The sequence below is a fragment of the Geospiza fortis genome, unplaced genomic scaffold (genome assembly GCF_000277835.1).
Source record: "Geospiza fortis unplaced genomic scaffold, GeoFor_1.0 scaffold166, whole genome shotgun sequence".
Classification (NCBI taxonomy): Eukaryota; Metazoa; Chordata; class Aves; order Passeriformes; family Thraupidae; genus Geospiza; species Geospiza fortis.
The window spans coordinates 4,986,060-5,004,917 of NW_005054310.1; the positions used below are offsets into that span (position 1 = coordinate 4,986,060).

An 18,858-nucleotide genomic window follows, 5' to 3' on the forward strand; every position below is an offset into this window, starting at 1 on the left:
AATAATGCAATTTCATTCTTCTTCCTTGTGGTTCCTGGGTCTAATATTGTTTACACTGTCTAGTGCCCACATGCACGTGACATTATCTTTACTTGCTTGTTTTCTCACCATTTCTATGTCCTTAGCCATCACAACACTTCCATCTTCTTGTATCCACTCGGAGATCTCCATTCTTCACAAAACTCCATCATGCTTCTTAATATCTCATAAATATTCATTAATATATCATAAAATTCCACCCATTTGCATCCTGTCTCCTGAAGGCCTCTGTCCTCCCTGAGTTATGCATTCCCCTATGCTCTTTGTCATACTTCTGGTTTTTGCTCCTAAAGTTAATTAATGACTTATTCCCATTCTCTGTTGGTCCTGTCCTATCCCAATAAGACTATTGTAAAACTCACCCAACAAACTTACTTCTTCTGCACAGGCCCTTGTGGCTTAAATTACCTTCCCCAAAGTAGCCTCATCTATCCTGAGAACCTGCATGCTAGTCTAAAATCCATTTAAATATAGGTGAATTCTACTTTCTTTTAAAAAAATCTTTATAATTCATTACTTGCCATATGAATTCCTGACTAAACAATTGCTTTCTGAGAGTTTTTGCTTCATTGGCATTTTACTTCTTTCTTTCAAGTACTTTATAGGAATGACCTACAATCACCATCTCCAAAAAACCAAGCAGGTGTAACTCTTGCATGCTGCAGTTTCTCTTAACAAGAATGCATGCACTGTTTCACCTGTTCTTGTTGCCTACCAAGTGACAACAAGCTGTGCTCAGCTGCTGCCTGTCTTTAATTCAACTGAGCTGGAAATTCTGGTGCAGACTGAGCAACCTCTCTTGAGCCTCACCTTTCATTTGCCCCCAGCACCTGCATCCATTTCACACCTGATGGTGCTGCTGTCCTTCTGTCACATATCAGATGAGCTCTGCCAGCTGTTTGGTTATCCCCTCACGGGCTTCACCTGCCAGATTAGGGGTCAGAGAGAAAATAAGGAATGATGTGGGAGAATTCACTGTCCTATTAGAAGCAGCAGGATTAGAAGTGCAGCTGAATTGCACTTCTCTTGCGTAGGGTCAGCAGGTTGTGGGTAACTTGCGCCTGACCTGAGGCACACCCTTGTCACACAGCTGGAGGTGCTGGTGTCGCCTGTGACAATTGTGAGAGGTCACCAGCGAGGCACAGCAGTGTGCACAGGGAGTGGGATCTGCTCATAAGGGTCTGTGAGTGAAGTTTTGGTAAAAGATTTAGTCTGTGTTGAAATGAAACACTACTATTCTTTTTCCTTTTTTTCCTACACTACTCTTCTTTTTTTCTTTCTTTTTTTTTTTTAATGGAACACAACCTGTAAGTTATATTTTGTCAAGAATTTCAGACACCTAGAGAAGTTAGTGTAAGTATTGCAATAAATTGGAAATGATTAATTGAGAAAGCTCACCATTTGGTGAGGTGTTGGGTCATGATTAAATGCTCTTTACTGTGTAGTCACATTTTATTACAACTTACATGTGTTCAGAACACTGATAGAAAAGAAAGCATGTCACCTATTTACAATCACTACACATTTACATTATATTATTTACAGATAATGAATCTAGTAACATATATGAGCAGAAAATATAGCAAATATCAATGTGAAACTGTACAGGGCTTAATCTCATGTCCTTTACCGTAGTTGCATTTCACTGTAATAATAAATACAGTTCTATATTTACACATTTTACTTTAAAAATCTGTTAAATGTATTTTAACAATTTCAAGTTAAAAATATCTGATCAAAATATTTCAAACATGCTTATAAAAATAAGTCACAAAGCCTTTAGGACCTTCTGCAAACTAGAAAAGTTCTGATAAAAGAAGCTTTTTTTAACTAGCCTTCAGAATTACAACATTATTTTGCTTCTCAAATTTCTTTACAAACTTCTTAAATATAGCAAGCTGAAAGGAACCTCACTGACATTAAGCAGAGCAGCACAGATGGACCCCAGTTAAATTAAAGCTAAGTAAACATGGTAATAGGTATTGTGCAATGGTTGACTGATCCTCTGTTTAATCCAAAGTGGTTTCAGGCATCGTTTCTGCAGCTGTGTGCTGCACTGCTTCAAAAGCCACAACAGATAAAGGATTAAGATAAGTACCCAGCTGACTTTATCATACATAATTTCGGAATTGGTTCATTTTTTTTCCCTGAAGGATGAACATGTCAGCCAAAGTCAACTGGTGCCATCTGTAACTGCAAAACTAAAAATATGTCAGTGTGAATGGACAAGAAAATTAAGGCATTTGCACTGTTGGCAGCAAATTCTTCATTGTGAAAATCCATCCTTGGAGTCCCAGGAAGTTTTATATACAGGAACAGATGAATAACAGAGATCATCTGTAACAGATTACCTTAATTGCTGGGCCTAGCCTAACCTTTCTAATGTTAAAAAATTAGTCTCATTCACCTGGAGGCTGAGTGGCCATTAACTGCGCAGTGAACACTGGACTATTAAATGTAACTCCTCGGGGAGCTCTTTTTAACAAAAACAAAAATAGGTAAATTTGTGCATTTTTCTGTCTCAAATGATCAGCTTACTTAAGCAAAAGCTGCCAGCTCTGAGAAAAGAATACTGGGATATCCCCTGATGGCTTGGATGAGGTCAAAGAATTATATTCTAGGTGGCTCTGTTGTCTGAGATATTTTAACAGTAGACTTGGCAAGGACTGAAGTCTTTTCTTTCTAACTGGGATGCTTCTGATGTGTAAACATACATGCCTTGATTCAGCAAAGTATTAACAGATTTAAAGTCAGAGAACTCTGTTAACGTAATCAAGCTTTTTCCTAAACTAAAGCCATCAGAAGTCCCTGGATTTCAACAGCTGCTCCAGTATATTTTTTGGCAATACATCCAATATGAATTTAGAGAGTTTTGGTGACAGTAATTTCACTAGCTAATGACCATCTCTATCAACATTTTTTACCTTTATTTCTATGCTGCATGTCCCTAATGTCAATTTCCAGTTAAGCATACCAGATTCTACTCTCAGATGAGTAGTCCTCTGCCTTCAAACTTCTGTATCCCTGAAGTAGCAACTTATAAACTGTGATAAAATCACCTATTTCTTAAGTTCTTTTAAATTTATGATTTTCATATCCTTTCCAATTTCACAATGTTCTTTACAACATGTGAATGCAATAAGTGTTTGAAATATCCCAGGAGTGCTTGCATCAGTGCTAAGAACACAGATCACACAACCTCTTCACTCCTACTTGATATTGCCTTGGCTAAGGATATTGGCTATCCTTATCCAAAAGGATATGGTGACCTCTAAACCTTCAACTGACTAGTGACTAAACTAGCAGCTTTCTAGAGTCACTATTTCATGAGACAGAGATCATGCCATGAGCAGGATTACAGTTTTTGTTCCTAGACAAATTACCTTAAATTAACGTTTCTGTCTGAGTGCCTTTGGTGTCCTTTAAAAGTTCTCAGCATGCCAATTTTTTATATTGATGACTTTCTATGCAGTATTTTCCACCTTCTGATTAAACAAATCATCTGTCAATTTTATCATTAGTAATTCTGGGAGTAATTCTACTGGCATGAAAGCAATTCAGGACCAAACTGTGCAGAACTTCATTAGAGAAATACCCATGTGACAATGTCTTGCCATTTACAATTACATTTTAAATGCTTGACAGGATTTTGATTAACTTCTTTCACATCATGTTAATTTTTCAGCTTTTGCTGACAATTAAAAATGTTTTGTCAAGTTAGATGACTTCCAAAATCCAAACCCAGTGCCAGTTAAACCATTTAATCAGCTTTGTCAAACATGGAACTTCATTAAAGGGTATTCTGCAGAAACATCTAGGACTTGAACAGGACTACTCTTCCATTTAGATACCTTGCTGAACAAATGCCATACACAAATGCTTAGAAAAAACAATCACAGCCCTGAAAAACTATTATTAAAACCAAATTGCAATAAACAGGAATAACCCAACCCCTGAAAACTCAAAGCATCAGGTGATGCTTTGAAAAAGTATTACAACTTATATATGCTATTTTTGTTCTTGACCAACTGATGCCCTTTCTGAGTAGTGCTACTTCAAAAGAGAGCAGCTGATATAACAGCACAAACTTTACCAGGTTTCATTTCTTCTCTTCATCCCAGCATTTCGGGAGCAGGCTGAGCAGGCTCAAGTACTGGATTTTCAGTCTGCTGCAAGTTTTGTCATTGTCTGTTTTCTGAGGTGTGTTGTAATAATTTAGAGGCACTCTACACTCGTATGCACACATTCACACTTACTTTTGGGAGTAAAAATTTTGTAAACAGAGGTATTTTCTGTACTGTTTCTGCAACTAGCGACAGGGAACAAATGCAACTGACGAAAGACTGCAGCCTTCTGTCATTTGATAAGAGGGTGGCATTAGGGAACTGCTGGTGGGCATATCATATGATATGCTGGCACTTGTGAAGGTTACCAATGCCTGTGTTGAGTCACAAGATTGTTTTTCTATGTCTTCTGAATTCACAGAGATCAGGCTGGCATGTTTTGATCTCCTCCATATCAAAGTTTGCTTTCGCAGACTTCCCAAATCCTCCTTAAAATGTGGATTGAAAAGTATATAAAGCAGTGGGTTTAGGCATGCTGGCAGTGGGACAATCACTAGAAGTATTGACTTAATCACTTCTGGGCTGATAAAAGTGAGGTTTAGTAAGGAGGAAAAAGATAAGAAGGCCACAGGGCAATAAAGAATGCAATTAGTAAAAAGTAGCAAGGCTATATGTTTGACCATAGAGCAATCCCAAATGTTGTCTAGTTCTCCCTTTTCTAAACTACAGTAGAGCTTTGTATAAGCAACAGTCATTACCAGAAAGCAAAGGGAGTTCAGCAATACCAGTGCTACCATGTAGCCCATAGCAGTGGACTCTCCAAAGGGGAGTGGCAAACAGAGCGGAGAAACCCCATAATCACTCCCAGTGAGAAGGGGTATCACTGCAATGATTAGTGCCAACATGAAGCAAAAGGAAATGGCGATTTTTATGCTAGCAGCAGAGGATTTTGTTTCAAACTTTGTAGCATGCTTTGCAGAGAATGCACGTTCAAGTGCAGCTAGGGTAAGGAGGAATATGGAAGCCTCTGAAGCAAAAATGGAGAGAAGGCCAGTTATTTGGCAGCCAATTCCACTTTCCCATTGTGCTCCGTACTGAGCAAAGCTACCAAAAGTGGATGCATCCACGCCAGCCAGTATCCCGCTGGCCAGGCCCATCAGGGCATTTACAATGGCCATTAAACCAATCAAAAGTTTTATGGAGGACATATACAATGGAGACCTGAAAACTGTAGCAGACACCAGTGCATTGCAAATAAAGGTCAAACCCACTATGGTCCACACTCCAATTCTGATCAGCCAGCTACCAAACAGATGGTCACATGGTTTGAAGGGACCTGAAATGCCAAAATAAAAAGGGTAAGGGAAGCCCATGTAAACAAAAAAACTCTCTCTTGTGCTTTCTAAGACACTGAAGTTCATGCTTCTTGCAGATTCTCAGCGCAGCCAAAGAGTGAATTTTAGTATAAAAAGGGAGCTGGAAATTTGCTCTTTCTCTGGAGTAATCTGAGACCTTGATAACTTGCTGCTAAATGTGTGATGCATATTGCATTAGTGGTGCACATGAGTCTTTGTCCTTCATCACAGTAGTCTATGGGTTTGTTTTTGTGCCTGGCAGTACTACTGCAATGTGAATGTCAACTCTTGTAGTTTCAAGAAATGCTGTGATATTTTTCAGTGTGTGAAAAAAGCTGAAAATGTTACCTCTAACTAAATTAAAACAGGTTCGTGATGAGTCCTGGTGATGTAATGGATATGGACAGATGTACTTTGGCTACCTTATAACATGTCATTACACAGTCCAAGAAAATTGTGTAATTGTCCAAGAAAATTGTGTCTCTCTTTGCATTTGGGAGTGCTGCCTTTTTGGATCTCCTGTATCTGAAGTCAGGTCATTATGACTGAAGCTTGCTGAATACTTGAAGTATTCTCTGTATACTGAGGTGCATATGCTGTGCAATGGAAGCTGAATGCTCTGCAGCCAGAGAAACATTACGTGCCCTGGTATGAGCCAGCTAGGCAAGCTCCTCACACTGGCCTGTGCTTTTCCAGGAAGACACAAACTCTGCAGCTGAAATGACCTCCCTATAATGATGGCTGTTGCCATTAAGTAAGCATAAGGATCTATTGTGTCAGTTTGCAAGATTTTCTAAGATACTATTTGAAAAATCCAAGCTAAAATTTCTTTCAGGTCTGGCGATAACTTACCTTGAAGACAGCAATTTTTTAATGAACTCAGGACTTATCTTTAGGCCATTGGAGAATATGAGACAGTCAAATAACTCTATTCTTTGACTTCCTGCCTTTTCTATTCCTCTTTATATAACTTTAAAAAATTTACTATTGGTTGCTGTTGCAAACAAGAATCATGGCAACAAATGAATGCTAAAGTACAAGTTGTCACTTCGGTTTTTTTTGTTCATGTTTCACAATGAAAGACTGGCTAGTGATATGGCTCAGTGTCTGCTGAATCAAACAATCAAAACTTATGACAATGGCTGGCTACATCCTACAAAGACAATAACAGTGCTGGGTGTCCTTTGTGAGGGACTGTGCACACCAATGCAGTAGTGATTGGTATTGCCTAGACATAGACCTAAACTGTGCGTTGTTCAAGTTGCTCATGTGTAAAATAACTCTGTGATGTTCAGAAGAATTACTTTAGCTTTGCAAAAGACTGAGAGAGCAAAGATTGTACTGTCTTTATCATCTGTGTCATAGTAGAGGAATCTTTCCTCTCTCATTTTCTTGATTGAGTATCAATTCTGGTGAAAAGGGGCCCAGAGCTTGGTGACTGGGCAAACTTGCTACACTCATAGTGGCTGAATAGTTTTGTGGAATTCAATGCAAAACTGTATATTATAGTATATTATAGTATTTGTACTACACTCCTCAAATTACTGCACATCATGTGGCTGTCCTAGTATCTGATTCACAGTTTGTTCTGCATCCCAAATATCTACTAACACGGTCCTTGAATTCCCATCTGTCTGGCAGTTTCATACCTGGAGAAGGTGAGCATTGCACTGAATGATGAGATTTCAAATCTTCTTCAAAGTCAAGAAAAAAGTCCTCAAAATCACGTTCATCTGTTGGGGAGAGAAAAACCCAGAACTGTTACTGCAATTTTCAGGAAAAGTTTTTTTAGTAAAAGTTGCAAAAATGCCTGTGGTTTTTAAGCTCTGATCTTATCTATTTCCCTGCCAAACCACGAGCAGAAGCAGACATATGCCTACTTGGTTTTAAATTAATGTACTCAGGACTATTTTAAAAGTTGGCATCTTTACTTCTGTGAAAATAATCACGTACAGGTACATTCTCTATTGCGTAATTTGCAGTGTGATGACTAGGAAGGAGTTTAAAATATGAATTCTGCTGTTGTGCCATACTACTAAGAATTAATCAGGTGTTCTGTGTTTCTTTAGTCATCACTAGCACATATTCTTGGCTCTATTCTTGCTGAACTCTGAGACTTACAGGTTTGCAGGGGCAGAGATAGCACAGAAAGCAACAGGGTGGTGTAAATGTATGTGTGCCCCTACATAACAGATCCAGTAACAGACCTGGTGCTGAAGGGGAAGAAAAATGCAGTAGTCTCATGTCCTGCAGAACAAATGCCCTCTCTGGCAACCTTGGTTATGTGCATAGACTGGGGAATAAGAGGCTGGAGAGCAGCCCCACAGAAAGGGACTGGGGGGTCATGGACCATGGCAGGCTGAACATGAGCCAGCAGTGCCCTGGCAGCCAGGAGGGCCAACTCTGTCCTGGGGTGCATCAGGCCCAGCATCACAGCTGGGCAAGGGAGGGGATTGTCCTGCTCTGCTCTGCACTGGGACAGCCTCACCTCAAGTGCTGGGGGCAGGTTTGGGTGCCACAATATAAGGAAGATATAAAGCTGAAGATATTAAAGAGCTTCCAAAGGAGGGCCACGATGATGGTGAAGGGCCTTGAGGGGAAGCCTCATGAGGAGCTGAGGTCACTTGGTCTATTCAGCCTGAAGAAGAGGAGAGACTGAGGGGAGACCTCATTGTGTCTGCAACATCCTCACAAGGGGAGGCAGAGGCGCAGGTACCAAACTCTTCCTCTCATGACCAGGGACAGGACTCAAGGAAATGACATGAAGCTGAGCCACGTGTAGGTTGGATATCAAGAAAAGGTTCTTCACCCAGAGGGTGATTGGGCACTGGAAGAGGCTCCAAAGGAAAGTGGTCACAGCACCAAGCCTGCCAGAGATCAAGAAGTGTTTGGAGAATGCTCTCAGGCACATGGAGTGATTACTGGGGCTGTCCTGCACATGGTCAGGTGCTGAACTGGATGGTCCTTGTGGGTCCTTCTAATTCAGCATATTCTATGATTCTATGATTCTATAAGACAAGATGCCAAAGTAGCCACATATTTTGGCTATTACTCATCCTGAAGTCTGTGGGTAAGCCTAGGATGTGTCCCATTCTGAGGCTTGCAAGAAACTACATCTTTGCTGGCCTGCTCTTGTATGGAATTACATACCAGCTGAACTACCCTGTCTCTCATATAAAGGGAAGATTTAATTTACCACATTATTATAGCTATTATTTGGATGAAAAGAGGAGTGCATAAGTAAGTGAGATTTTGAATGGCAGACCTAAAACAATGAGTTTGCTAAGCACAGGAATACTTAAATAACATATTATTAAGCAAGAGACAGGGAGAGGCCATGCCTATGACTGTAAAGACTTTTGGATTTATTTAAAAGCACAGATTGCTCACAGCCTTCAGGTAGACTTAAAAGCCTAAGATGATGGTTACCTTGAATTTGTAACAGTCCAGAATCCTTTCTATGAAAGTCATCAAGGCTGCTATTATCATCCTTGTTCCATTGGCTGGAGATTCTGTAGTGGTTCTCACAAGCTCCAAAGGCACAGCACTGATAGGCATAAGGCATTTCCATGACCCTGCAGAAGAATAAGGCAGCATACCATGATAGTGGTTAAGCACCAGAGTTACTGGATTGTACTGCTCCTCTACAGTTAACACAAAGGAAATAGTTTAAATATCCACAACTGAAAGCAAAACCGTCTCTGAGTAAAAATCAGTCAAAATAATGCAAAATGAGAATTCACAAATAAAAATCCTCATTGGAAATGCAGATGGTTTCTAGGCTAATTTTAGAAAAAGTTTTCTTTTTACTGAAGTTTTCTTATGTGTTTTCATAGGAGAAATGAAAGTGGGAGATCTATGTCTTGCTGTTGAGGGAATCTTACTCAGAAATGTATTTCTGCTTTTATGACTTTCAATGATTTTACTGTGTAAATCAACAGTTTCTCCAACAGTTACTTTCTTAATGCTTTCTTAAAAAAAAAGCACATCCAAAGATCAAAATCTGCCTACCAGGCAAAACAAAAACACTTCCAAAATTGAATTTCTCCACTTCAGGAAGAATGAGATCTTTTGGAAATCAAGCTTTATTCACCTCTCTCCACCTTCAACTCATTTCACAGTAAGATGGCAAAAAGGATATTGTTTCTTGTGCAGAACATAAGAAAGCAGTGTTCTAAACCAAAAGGTGAGTGAATCAGGCATTGTGTGTGAAATGTCACTGAGAGCAAGGTTTTACTTTATTATCTTAAAAAGGAGAACAGTCATTGCAGGACACAGGATACTCATTCTTAATTATTTTAAGACTGTTTTTATTCCTAACACTAATATATGTCAGTGAGTTCCAACGTTTATGAAGGTTCCTGTTGTCAGAAAAGTGCACACTTCTGATACACTGTGAATTTAATTCCTTTGCAAATTTTGGGGAAGCGTGGAAGAGCTACTCTCTGAGTTCTACAGACCACTTCTATTCCATAGATATATTTTATGCTTTGGAAGCAAAGCTATTTAATTTACACAGTTCACCAACAGTACATTGCAAAACCTAACAGCTCACCTTAATTCCCAAAGCCCAATATAGCAAAAAGTTCAACGATAAAGAGGTGATTAGAAGTTATTCTGAATTAACTTAAAAGGAATAAAGTAGATCTAGATCCTCCTATCAGATTACTTTCAACAGGTTAATCAGGTAAATTAACATAATGAGTGTAATAAGCAACCTCTAACCCCCTGGGAAATCTGCAGAGAAATCAAGCTGAATCAGGCCCAGTGCCAACAGGACTTAGACTTGTGCATTGGCCAAAAGCTCGGTACAAAGGGGAACAAACGGAATCTTAAGTTCTAAAGTGATTTTTTAAATTAGTGCATTTGGGAGCATTTAGGTTATATAACCTTACATTTCTGTTGGAAATTAAGCACAATAATCTGTACTCTTGTACCCAATACAAAATTTTTAGGGTACTCCATAAAAGTTCAAGATAACCAAGATCCAACTGTCAAGCAACCACAGGCCAGCAGATTTAAATATTTAATTTCTAACGCATTCATCTGCATGCCATCCTTAACATAAGGAGATTATCTTGATTAAACATTTTTGAACACATTTCCCACAAGCCCTTCTTAAACAAACTAGTATTAAACCCACTGATTACTAGACTAACCCATAGCTAATCATCTGGGATAAAAACAATCCCAATCCCCAAACAGAAATTCCCTTTTTTTTTTTGGAACAACAAAAGCGATGATCAAAAGTAACGCTGACAGTTCTGCGAGGTGATCCCTGCAACTTAGGGCTTCAGGCCTTTGGAAGGACATTGATATAGCTGGGGGAATGAACAGTTAGTGGATATTTTAGGCACAAGAGACTGACAGAAACCTATTCTATTCTCTGATTATTCAAACAGCTCTATGACAGATTTCCAGATCTTGTGCTCCTCCCAGCCTGCTGGCATATCACACACTGGAAATGTGGACTTCCCACATTGTATTGGTCCACTACTTTGATGATGTAGCCAAAAATATCCATGGCATTTAAATGATATTTAAAGACCAAGACTACCATTTCTTATCCTCTCTGTAGGTATTTCAAACACCCATTCTTAAATCTGGACAGTTTATGTTTATTTTTCCCCCAGCCTGTGTTATTAGGACATACACAATAATCCTTAAATTAGCAAATGCTGCTTAATCTGTGCGCAAAGCCCAGCTGCACATAATAGCTGCAACTCAGAACACAGAGGACAAAACATACTTTGCAAAGCAGGGAAATAAGTATGAGATCTTCTTGGTGACAGAGTTGTTTTTTTCCTCATAAAAGCTACATTTAACACAAAAAAAAAAAAGAAAAAAGAAGAAACTTTCAGGTGTACAGTGCTGGAGGCAGCGCTTTTTATGGCTGGTGCATATTTGATGTGGGTGATTAGATTTGGACTTTGTCAAATTAAACTCTTAGAAACACTGCCTAACTTTATTTTTATATACTCCTTATCTTACTAATGATATCTGTATCCTTGATAATTTTTTTCCTCTAGCAAGGAATGCCTCTTTTTTCTGTTTTTAGATTAAGCAGCAGAGAACACAAGGTCGTTTTCTCCCTCACAAAGGTGTGGAGTTAATGGTGAACAGGAAGGCACAGTTATGATGAATGGAGCAAAGCACTGAGTTCTTTTCAGCACTGAATCAAAGCATCAGATAAAGAAGGAAGGAGTGGCTGGCAGCCTGACTTTGCCTCCTCAGGGCTTGCTGCAATAGGCTGGGCTCAGTTCTGCAGAGTGTGCTAGTGCTATTGCTGATGATGGGGAAGGTGATGCTCAGCTCTTTGAAGTGTCTGTTTTGATGAATTTAGATGAGTAGGAAGTTTTTATACAGGAATTTGTCTTTAATGTAACCACTGGCTAGTTATAACAATTGCAAATGGTGAAATTCCATTTTGTTTTAGACCTCTGTTTAAGTTTGGTGCTTGGTGCATTTTCTGTGCAGTGATCCTGTGTGAAATCTTGACCTCATTTTGATTTATGGTAAAAGTCATGCAGAATGTAGGTCAGGATTTTACCCTATTCTCTCCTGACTGGGTATAATTTGATCTTATGGATGGTAATTAACTCTAGATATCATACTTTAAATACATTTTAAAAAAGAATTAAGTTAGTTGGACACATCCTTGTTAACAATTTGCCCAGATGAAATACACTGTACTTTCATTTGAGTAATGTACACAATTTTGCCGAAGGGAAATTTATATAGAGTATAATTTTGAGAAAAGAATTTAAAAAAAACTTAGTTATATATAATTCAGTTGAATAATGGATTATTCTAGGACTACTGCAGCACCTCTTATGCCTCTAGGTGAAGGTTTATGCATCATTATATATTTGCCAGGTTGGAATAATCACTTTTCTTGTGTTTACATTCTTTTAAAGAAATTTCAATTATTTTAGAATTGTCACATGCCTCAGCATTTGGGCAAAGCCAATGAGAGAAGAAAAAGTATGGCATAAGCTCAGTCTCAACCAGTCATGATTTTTATGGTACTTGCTCCTTGGCCTGTGAGACCTGTCTCAAGACCTGTAATGTAAAAGAGATTTAAGTATTTTGAATGTTAATGTTATACTTTCATGCACATGATGAAGTGACTGCCTAATTTTCCCTGTGACAAACTACCATTTTTGGGTTTATTAAGACCTTTAAGGCATTGTTTCCTGACCTTGGAACCATTTTTTGCAGCTCTTATCTCAGTTTGTGTTAACAGGCCATCACAGAAGTGTTCTAGGGTGGATCCCTCCAGTGCTATACACAGAGCCTTAATCAGCTCTGCACTTCTATTCATCATTCCCTTCCTGAGAACTCCGAACACTCCTGTCCCTTTCATTAATGCTCACATCTTGAGCTGTCTGCCTGCTCAGACTCTTGGGTCTTTTCCAGTGCAAAAGGCAAATCTAGTGAAAATGTAGGGATGAGCTCTCCATCTTCAGAGATACTCAAAAGCTCTCCGGGTGTGGTCTTGGGCAACAGGCTCCAGGTGCTCCTGCCTGAGCTTGTGATTAGACAAGACAGCCTCAAAGGTCCCTTGCAACCTCAGCCACTCAGTGATTTTCTAACTATGTGCACACTGTTTAGCTGCTTCATATTTTCTGATACCAAACTTTTTACAGGAAAACATGATAAAGTATATGCTGCACTTGGCATCTTCTAACTGAAATATAAAAATGAAAGGGGAGTTAGGGGAAACTCGCAAATACCCTGAAGTCCGAGACAAAACGCTCTTTGCCCTGACCCTGAAATTAGTTGAGTTGGTTATAGCATTGTGCTGATAATGCCAAGGTCATGGGTTCAAGCTCCATACAGGCCATGGTCATCCAGTGAGTGGAAGAGCTGCAAATAATCTTTAGAGGACACTTCCTGTATCACAGAGGACCCACAGAAATTATTAGTATCAAAGTGTTTTAGTAATACTGGGAAAACATTATCTGAATCGTAATCAAAAGATTACAGAAAAATCACGTTCAAACATAAGAGGTGAAATCTTTTGGTCTTTCAGCAGTATATTCTTCCCTTGTATTTGCTGGGTTCTCATGATGTGTAATGGGAGTTCTGTGAGCACAGTCCTGTAGAAGGACATATCACTAAGCTGCCAGCGATATTGTTTTAACAGCTTTTGAAACATATCACCAGGAAGCAGATGTGGCTCGTACTAAGCAAGTACTGGGGTTAATATTTCAAAACCTTCATAGTTTCTTCAGTTGAAAGTGAGCATAATAAAAGAAGTCTATCATTTTTATCATATTTGCTTTAGTTTTAATGGCGTAGATCAAAGACTGACAATATGAAGTAACATGCGTTACACACTGACACACCTTCCATTGCACGTGAACACAAATGTGGCTTATTAGTTTTAATGATATACTCACTTGAGTTGTGGAAAATTTTCAGATGTTATCAAACTTTGTAGGGCATGATTTCCTGTTAATTTTAAATGAGTTAAACCATGTAGCCCCGTCACAGGAAAAGAGGACAAAAGGTTGGATGACACATCCCTGCATAACAGCAAATAAAAATCAGCTTATGGTTTTCATTTTTTTTTTCAGCACTAGAAGTGTCACATTGAAAAAATAGGTTAAAGTTTTCTTACTCAATAAAAAATGACTGTATTAAACAGAGGCCCCAGCGAATGCAGCAAAGCCGCAGCACTGCTCAGGAGTACTCACCTTTATGTCTAGCAGAAAGCTAACAGTAACATCTAGTAGTTAGTTGGGTCTCTGTTCCCAAATTCCCAAATTTTGACTCAAAGCATTCATAGTGACAGTTTTGAGGCAAGCAAATGAATTTAAAACCTTCTCCCTAGACTGTTTGGACTCAAAGGAGCCGAACAGCTTTCCACAGTTTAAAAGATTCAGTGGGATGCTACAGGGCATTTTCAGGCATAGCTGCCCTGAAAGCTGCCCAAGGAGCAGGTCAGGTGTGTGGGGAAGATGTGCATTTCAGGAAGGGACAGGTCTGGGCTGAAGAAGAGGGAGATGGCATTTCCAAGCTGAAGTTTGTCTGAATGGCTGAGGGAAGACAGAAGAGTGTGGATAAACACAGATAAGTAACTTGGGGAACGTAAAACAGGTGAACGAAGAAGTGGTAAGTCATCAAGGAGATACAGCAAAGTAGTGAAAGAGGGGGAGTTCAGAGGTACTGTTTTCTATTTTGCTCTCTCTCTCTCCCATTTATTCAATGAGTCTTTTCAGTCCTCCTCACAATTATCTACTCTGCTATGCTTCAGATGGGCAACAGTCAAAGAGGAAGAAGCAAAGTCTGACGCAGTTGAAATGCTTTTATGTACAGGAAAGTCTGGACTATACACTGAAATCTAAGGCCTAGGCATAAAATAAGGTATGTTGATGGACTGGGCTTCTACCTCTCTGGTTTAGCGTGTGTCTTGCACACGGCACCCTTAAAGACCAAAGGTGAAATTCAGGTCCTACTGCAATGCTAAAAGTGACCACTGACTTGAGGTGGACCAAGGTTAGAGACTCCCATTTCAGGAAACACTGGTACATTGTATTACTGTTTGTGTTCAAGGGCTTTTTTCTCTAACCTTCTCTGACTGCTGTATGTTATTGTCCAAAGCTGCAATTTACTGCTCACCTCACAGAGTAGGTAAGTTCTGAGAAGGGCCCCAAAAGGGATATTATAGACAAAATTGTCTGTATGGGTATTTGTCAGTGCACCATTCAGAGGGCTTTGCACATCAACAGAAATGAATACCTCTCCAAATTTAGGTTTAGTAGCTACCCGACTATCTGTGAGCAAATGCCCAGCATCATATTTTTGTGTCAATCATGTAGCAAGATGACTCCAGAGGAATTTTTTATCATATCTTCCCCATACAGCCAATGCCTCAGTGATTCATATCAAGGGAGCATTACAGTGACAGTTGGAAGTAGGAAAAAAAAATTTAGTACGCACTGAGAAGTGCTTGTGAACAAGGCCTGCAAAACTAGCTGCTGATGTTTTGACCACTAACTCCTTTGGCTGAACTTACTAAAGAGGAAAAACTATTTCATCAAATGAGGAACAATGAAACAAAGATGAATTCTGGAAAAAAGTTTCTTATTTGATTTTTAATCCAATTCCTGAGGCCTGAAACACAAATAACAGAAAATCTTTACCCCTGCTACAACAGATTAACTGCTAATAAATTGAATGATAAGAGGCAGATGCACTGATAATCTTCATGGACCCCAAATGATTACACAGTGTTGTATGCAGCTTTGCTGTAATACCTATGTGAATTGGGAAAGTACAAAAGAGCAGGAATTTAGAAAAGGATTGAACAGACCAGATGATTAGAACAGAGAAACCCTCAATTTCTGCTGGGGCACCAAGTTATTAAACTTTTGCATGCTCTTGGAAGAAAAATGCAAAAAATTGAATGTATAAGATATTCAAATACTTACAGTTTGATCAGAGATGGTAAAGAGGAGAAGGCATTGGGGTGAATAGTTTTAATTTTGTTCCAAGCTAAATCCCTACAAGAAAAGTGAGTAGAAAATTACATACCCACTGAGTGAATATGGAAGTTTTCAAACACTTGATTAGAAGGCCTAAATATAAAAAAGGTATCAATTACATGCCAATATTTTCAATAAGCTCCTGCTTATTGAGCAGGAGCAAAGTATTTTTAAACTTTTTATTAGTCAGTTGTGGTATTATTAAACTGGCAGCTTAAAATGTCTCAATTCCTGCCACAGCCCAAGGCATTTCAGTCTGCTTCACAGCGTCCTAATACAGCAGAAGGAAGGGTGGGTTATACGGACTAAGTCTTCTAAAATGTTCTCATGTGACTAAGAGCAGCAACCCATGGTCAATAGGCTTAACTTTATAATCTCAATTTTCACTGCCCCTGAAAAGTCAAAGAGACTGAAAGCAACTCTTAAAAAAATGTATGGCTTCAATTCTGCAAAAAATTCCAACCATGAGTAATTTCTTGACAAAATCACTCCTCTAGCACATGACTGTGTGAAAACTGGAAACCTGCACATGACTGGACTCCACATCTTAAGATGCTGCTCTCTGTAAAAAGACTTCCCACTCCCTAGAGCTAATTAGAACGTGTACCTGCCAACAGATACCAGCTCTGGCCCAGTAAGTCTCTCTACTTCCACCAGAAACATTTAGAAATGACAGTTTCTATGGCTATAAGCAGACATTATGCAGCCCATGTTTTTGAGAACCTGTGTGAATGTCTGTCAGGGGGTACTCACAGAGAGCGAAGAGCAGCCAGCTGCCGAAACGTGTCTGCTTTGATTTCAGCGATTTCGTTGTGATGCAAGTCACTGAAATAGCAATAAGGATCTCCTCAGTTTCAAAGACACTTGGAAGGCACTTTGGGGTGTTTTGGATTCTGTTTATGATCCACTTCAATAAAGTGTATCTGGGGTATGTCAAATCAGCCAGCAATAACCAAGTTAATTATACTCAAACACACATAGATGATTCTTTTTAAGCTTTTCGGGGCGGTTTAGCACTTACATTTTTTGGAGTTTTTTACACGCAGTAAAACAGGGTAAATCTTCCAGTAGGTTATAAGACAGATCCCTGAATTATACAAGAAACAAATAGATTAACATCAAAAGAATGTTAAAAGAAAAAACAGCTTTCATTGTATACCTTCATGCTCAATTAAAAATAATTTATTTTTATCCACAGTCACAGAGTGTACAAACTCACTTATTTCTCATCTGTCACATTTTGATTTCTAACTGAAGAGGAGAGAGGAGGGGAAAATACAAGATTTATTAACTCCATATCCACATTTGCAAATTCCTTGCACTGTCTGAAGATTTCCTGCCTGAAGTGTAGACTTATGCTGAGTATTTTACAGCAATGATATTGGCCATTTGGATTTATATCACAGATTTCATATTTATCATGTTTAAATTCTGATAAGTATTTTAACAATTTTAAATAATCTACTAAGCATATATACTCATATTTTTTTTGAGAAGATCCTGTATTTTTCTGATGAGAGTCACAATCAGCTTCCCATTCTACACTTTAATTAAGCAGTATTGCATCTGATCCTTAGACTGCTACATGTTATAACTGAGGGAAATGGTCAAAAAATATTTGAACTAACTTTGAAATCAATCACTACATAGGGGAAAAAAAAAACCTTAAAAAGACTTGAGCCAAAACTCAACAAATTACAGAATAACTGAAACATCTGGACTGATTTACAGTATAATATAACTAATCAAAACCAAGCCCAGGCAATTTGCAGAAACTGAAGGGGAAAAAAAAAGCAACCAGACACCAGCCCCCACCACCCAAGAGTCGCATCCAATATATATATATATATATATATGTGTGTGTGTGTGTGTGTGCGTGCATGTGTGTGTTGTTCAGGGAAAACAAAATGGGAAATTTGCATGTGAAAAGAATAGAGAAAAAAGCTTATGCCTAGAATTAGAAAAAAATGTCCTTTTCCACAGTTATCCAGTATTATCACATGAAAGAGATTCATTTTCCACTTTGTGAAATTCTTGTCACTTCTCAAATTCCCTAAAACTGGTTCATCTCCACCTATTTAATCCCTTGGTAAAACTGTATTTTCACTGTTATTTTTCCAAGAGGGGCATTTGGACTATTTTATATTTGATTGGTCGAAGTAGTGCAAGCAATGACTGTGTGTGTCTTTAAGGTGTTCTACTCTGATTTTACTCTGTAGAAAGGCAAATATCAATATGTTTGGGGTGTGGAGGTTTTTTGTTTGTTTGTTTGTTATTTGTTTTGTTTTGTGTTTGTGTGTGTACAAAAAAAAGGTACACTGTGGCCCAAATCAGACATTACAGAGTAGGGTTCAAGTGAGCTAGAGGCTTTTAGGCCAAGGTAAGGGATACTTTGTATGTCTGGCAGACACTGGCTTTTCTGTCATCCACAGGTTTATCACTTAGGTCTTCTTAAAAATATGTTACCAGCTTGAATTTTGTACATACTGACACCCCCTCCTCACACATGGAAAAAACCCCTGAACTTGACAACCTTCTCCCCTCAGTTTCTGTCAGAACTCCAGGAAATATTTTACTTGTTCATTTTTAAGGTCTTTTTTCCCACTTTCTTAAAACATTGGCAGCAGCAGAGGGTGAGTGACTTTGTTCCCTATGCCCGGCTGTGCTGAGGGAGCCTTTTAGGGCTGCTTGGATCGTGCTCTCACAGACGCCTTTCCTGCAGGTGAGCACACATCCGGGGAGCCTTGTGCACATTCACCTCAGTAGGATGCACAAATTGCCTTCCAAAGCAGTGTTTGCACTTGGATGTGAGTTGAGTGTATTTGTTTGTGAGTGTGTCTGAGCCAGGGAGCCCCCGCAAGGTGGCAGTCTGCATGTAAGGCGTGGGTGGTGGGTTCAGTGCACCAA

At 39.0% G+C, this 18,858-nt stretch overlaps 1 protein-coding gene across 1 annotated transcript in view; it reads right to left on the reverse strand.

Annotated features, from left to right (window-relative positions):
- Positions 1 to 1,443: 1,443 nt before the first annotated feature.
- The window catches only part of LGR5 (leucine rich repeat containing G protein-coupled receptor 5), a 58,324-nt gene continuing 40,909 nt past the window's right edge, over positions 1,444 to 18,858 (reverse strand). Inside the window, exons 12-18 of the mRNA XM_005419214.3 lie at positions 16,973 to 17,038; positions 16,705 to 16,776; positions 15,898 to 15,969; positions 13,864 to 13,989; positions 8,888 to 9,033; positions 7,108 to 7,191; positions 1,444 to 5,439 (exon numbers count right to left, since the gene is read on the reverse strand). Of these exons, the coding sequence (XP_005419271.2) occupies positions 4,349 to 5,439; positions 7,108 to 7,191; positions 8,888 to 9,033; positions 13,864 to 13,989; positions 15,898 to 15,969; positions 16,705 to 16,776; positions 16,973 to 17,038 (1,657 nt within the window). The 3' untranslated portion in view covers positions 1,444 to 4,348. The remainder of the gene's footprint in view (positions 5,440 to 7,107; positions 7,192 to 8,887; positions 9,034 to 13,863; positions 13,990 to 15,897; positions 15,970 to 16,704; positions 16,777 to 16,972; positions 17,039 to 18,858) is intronic.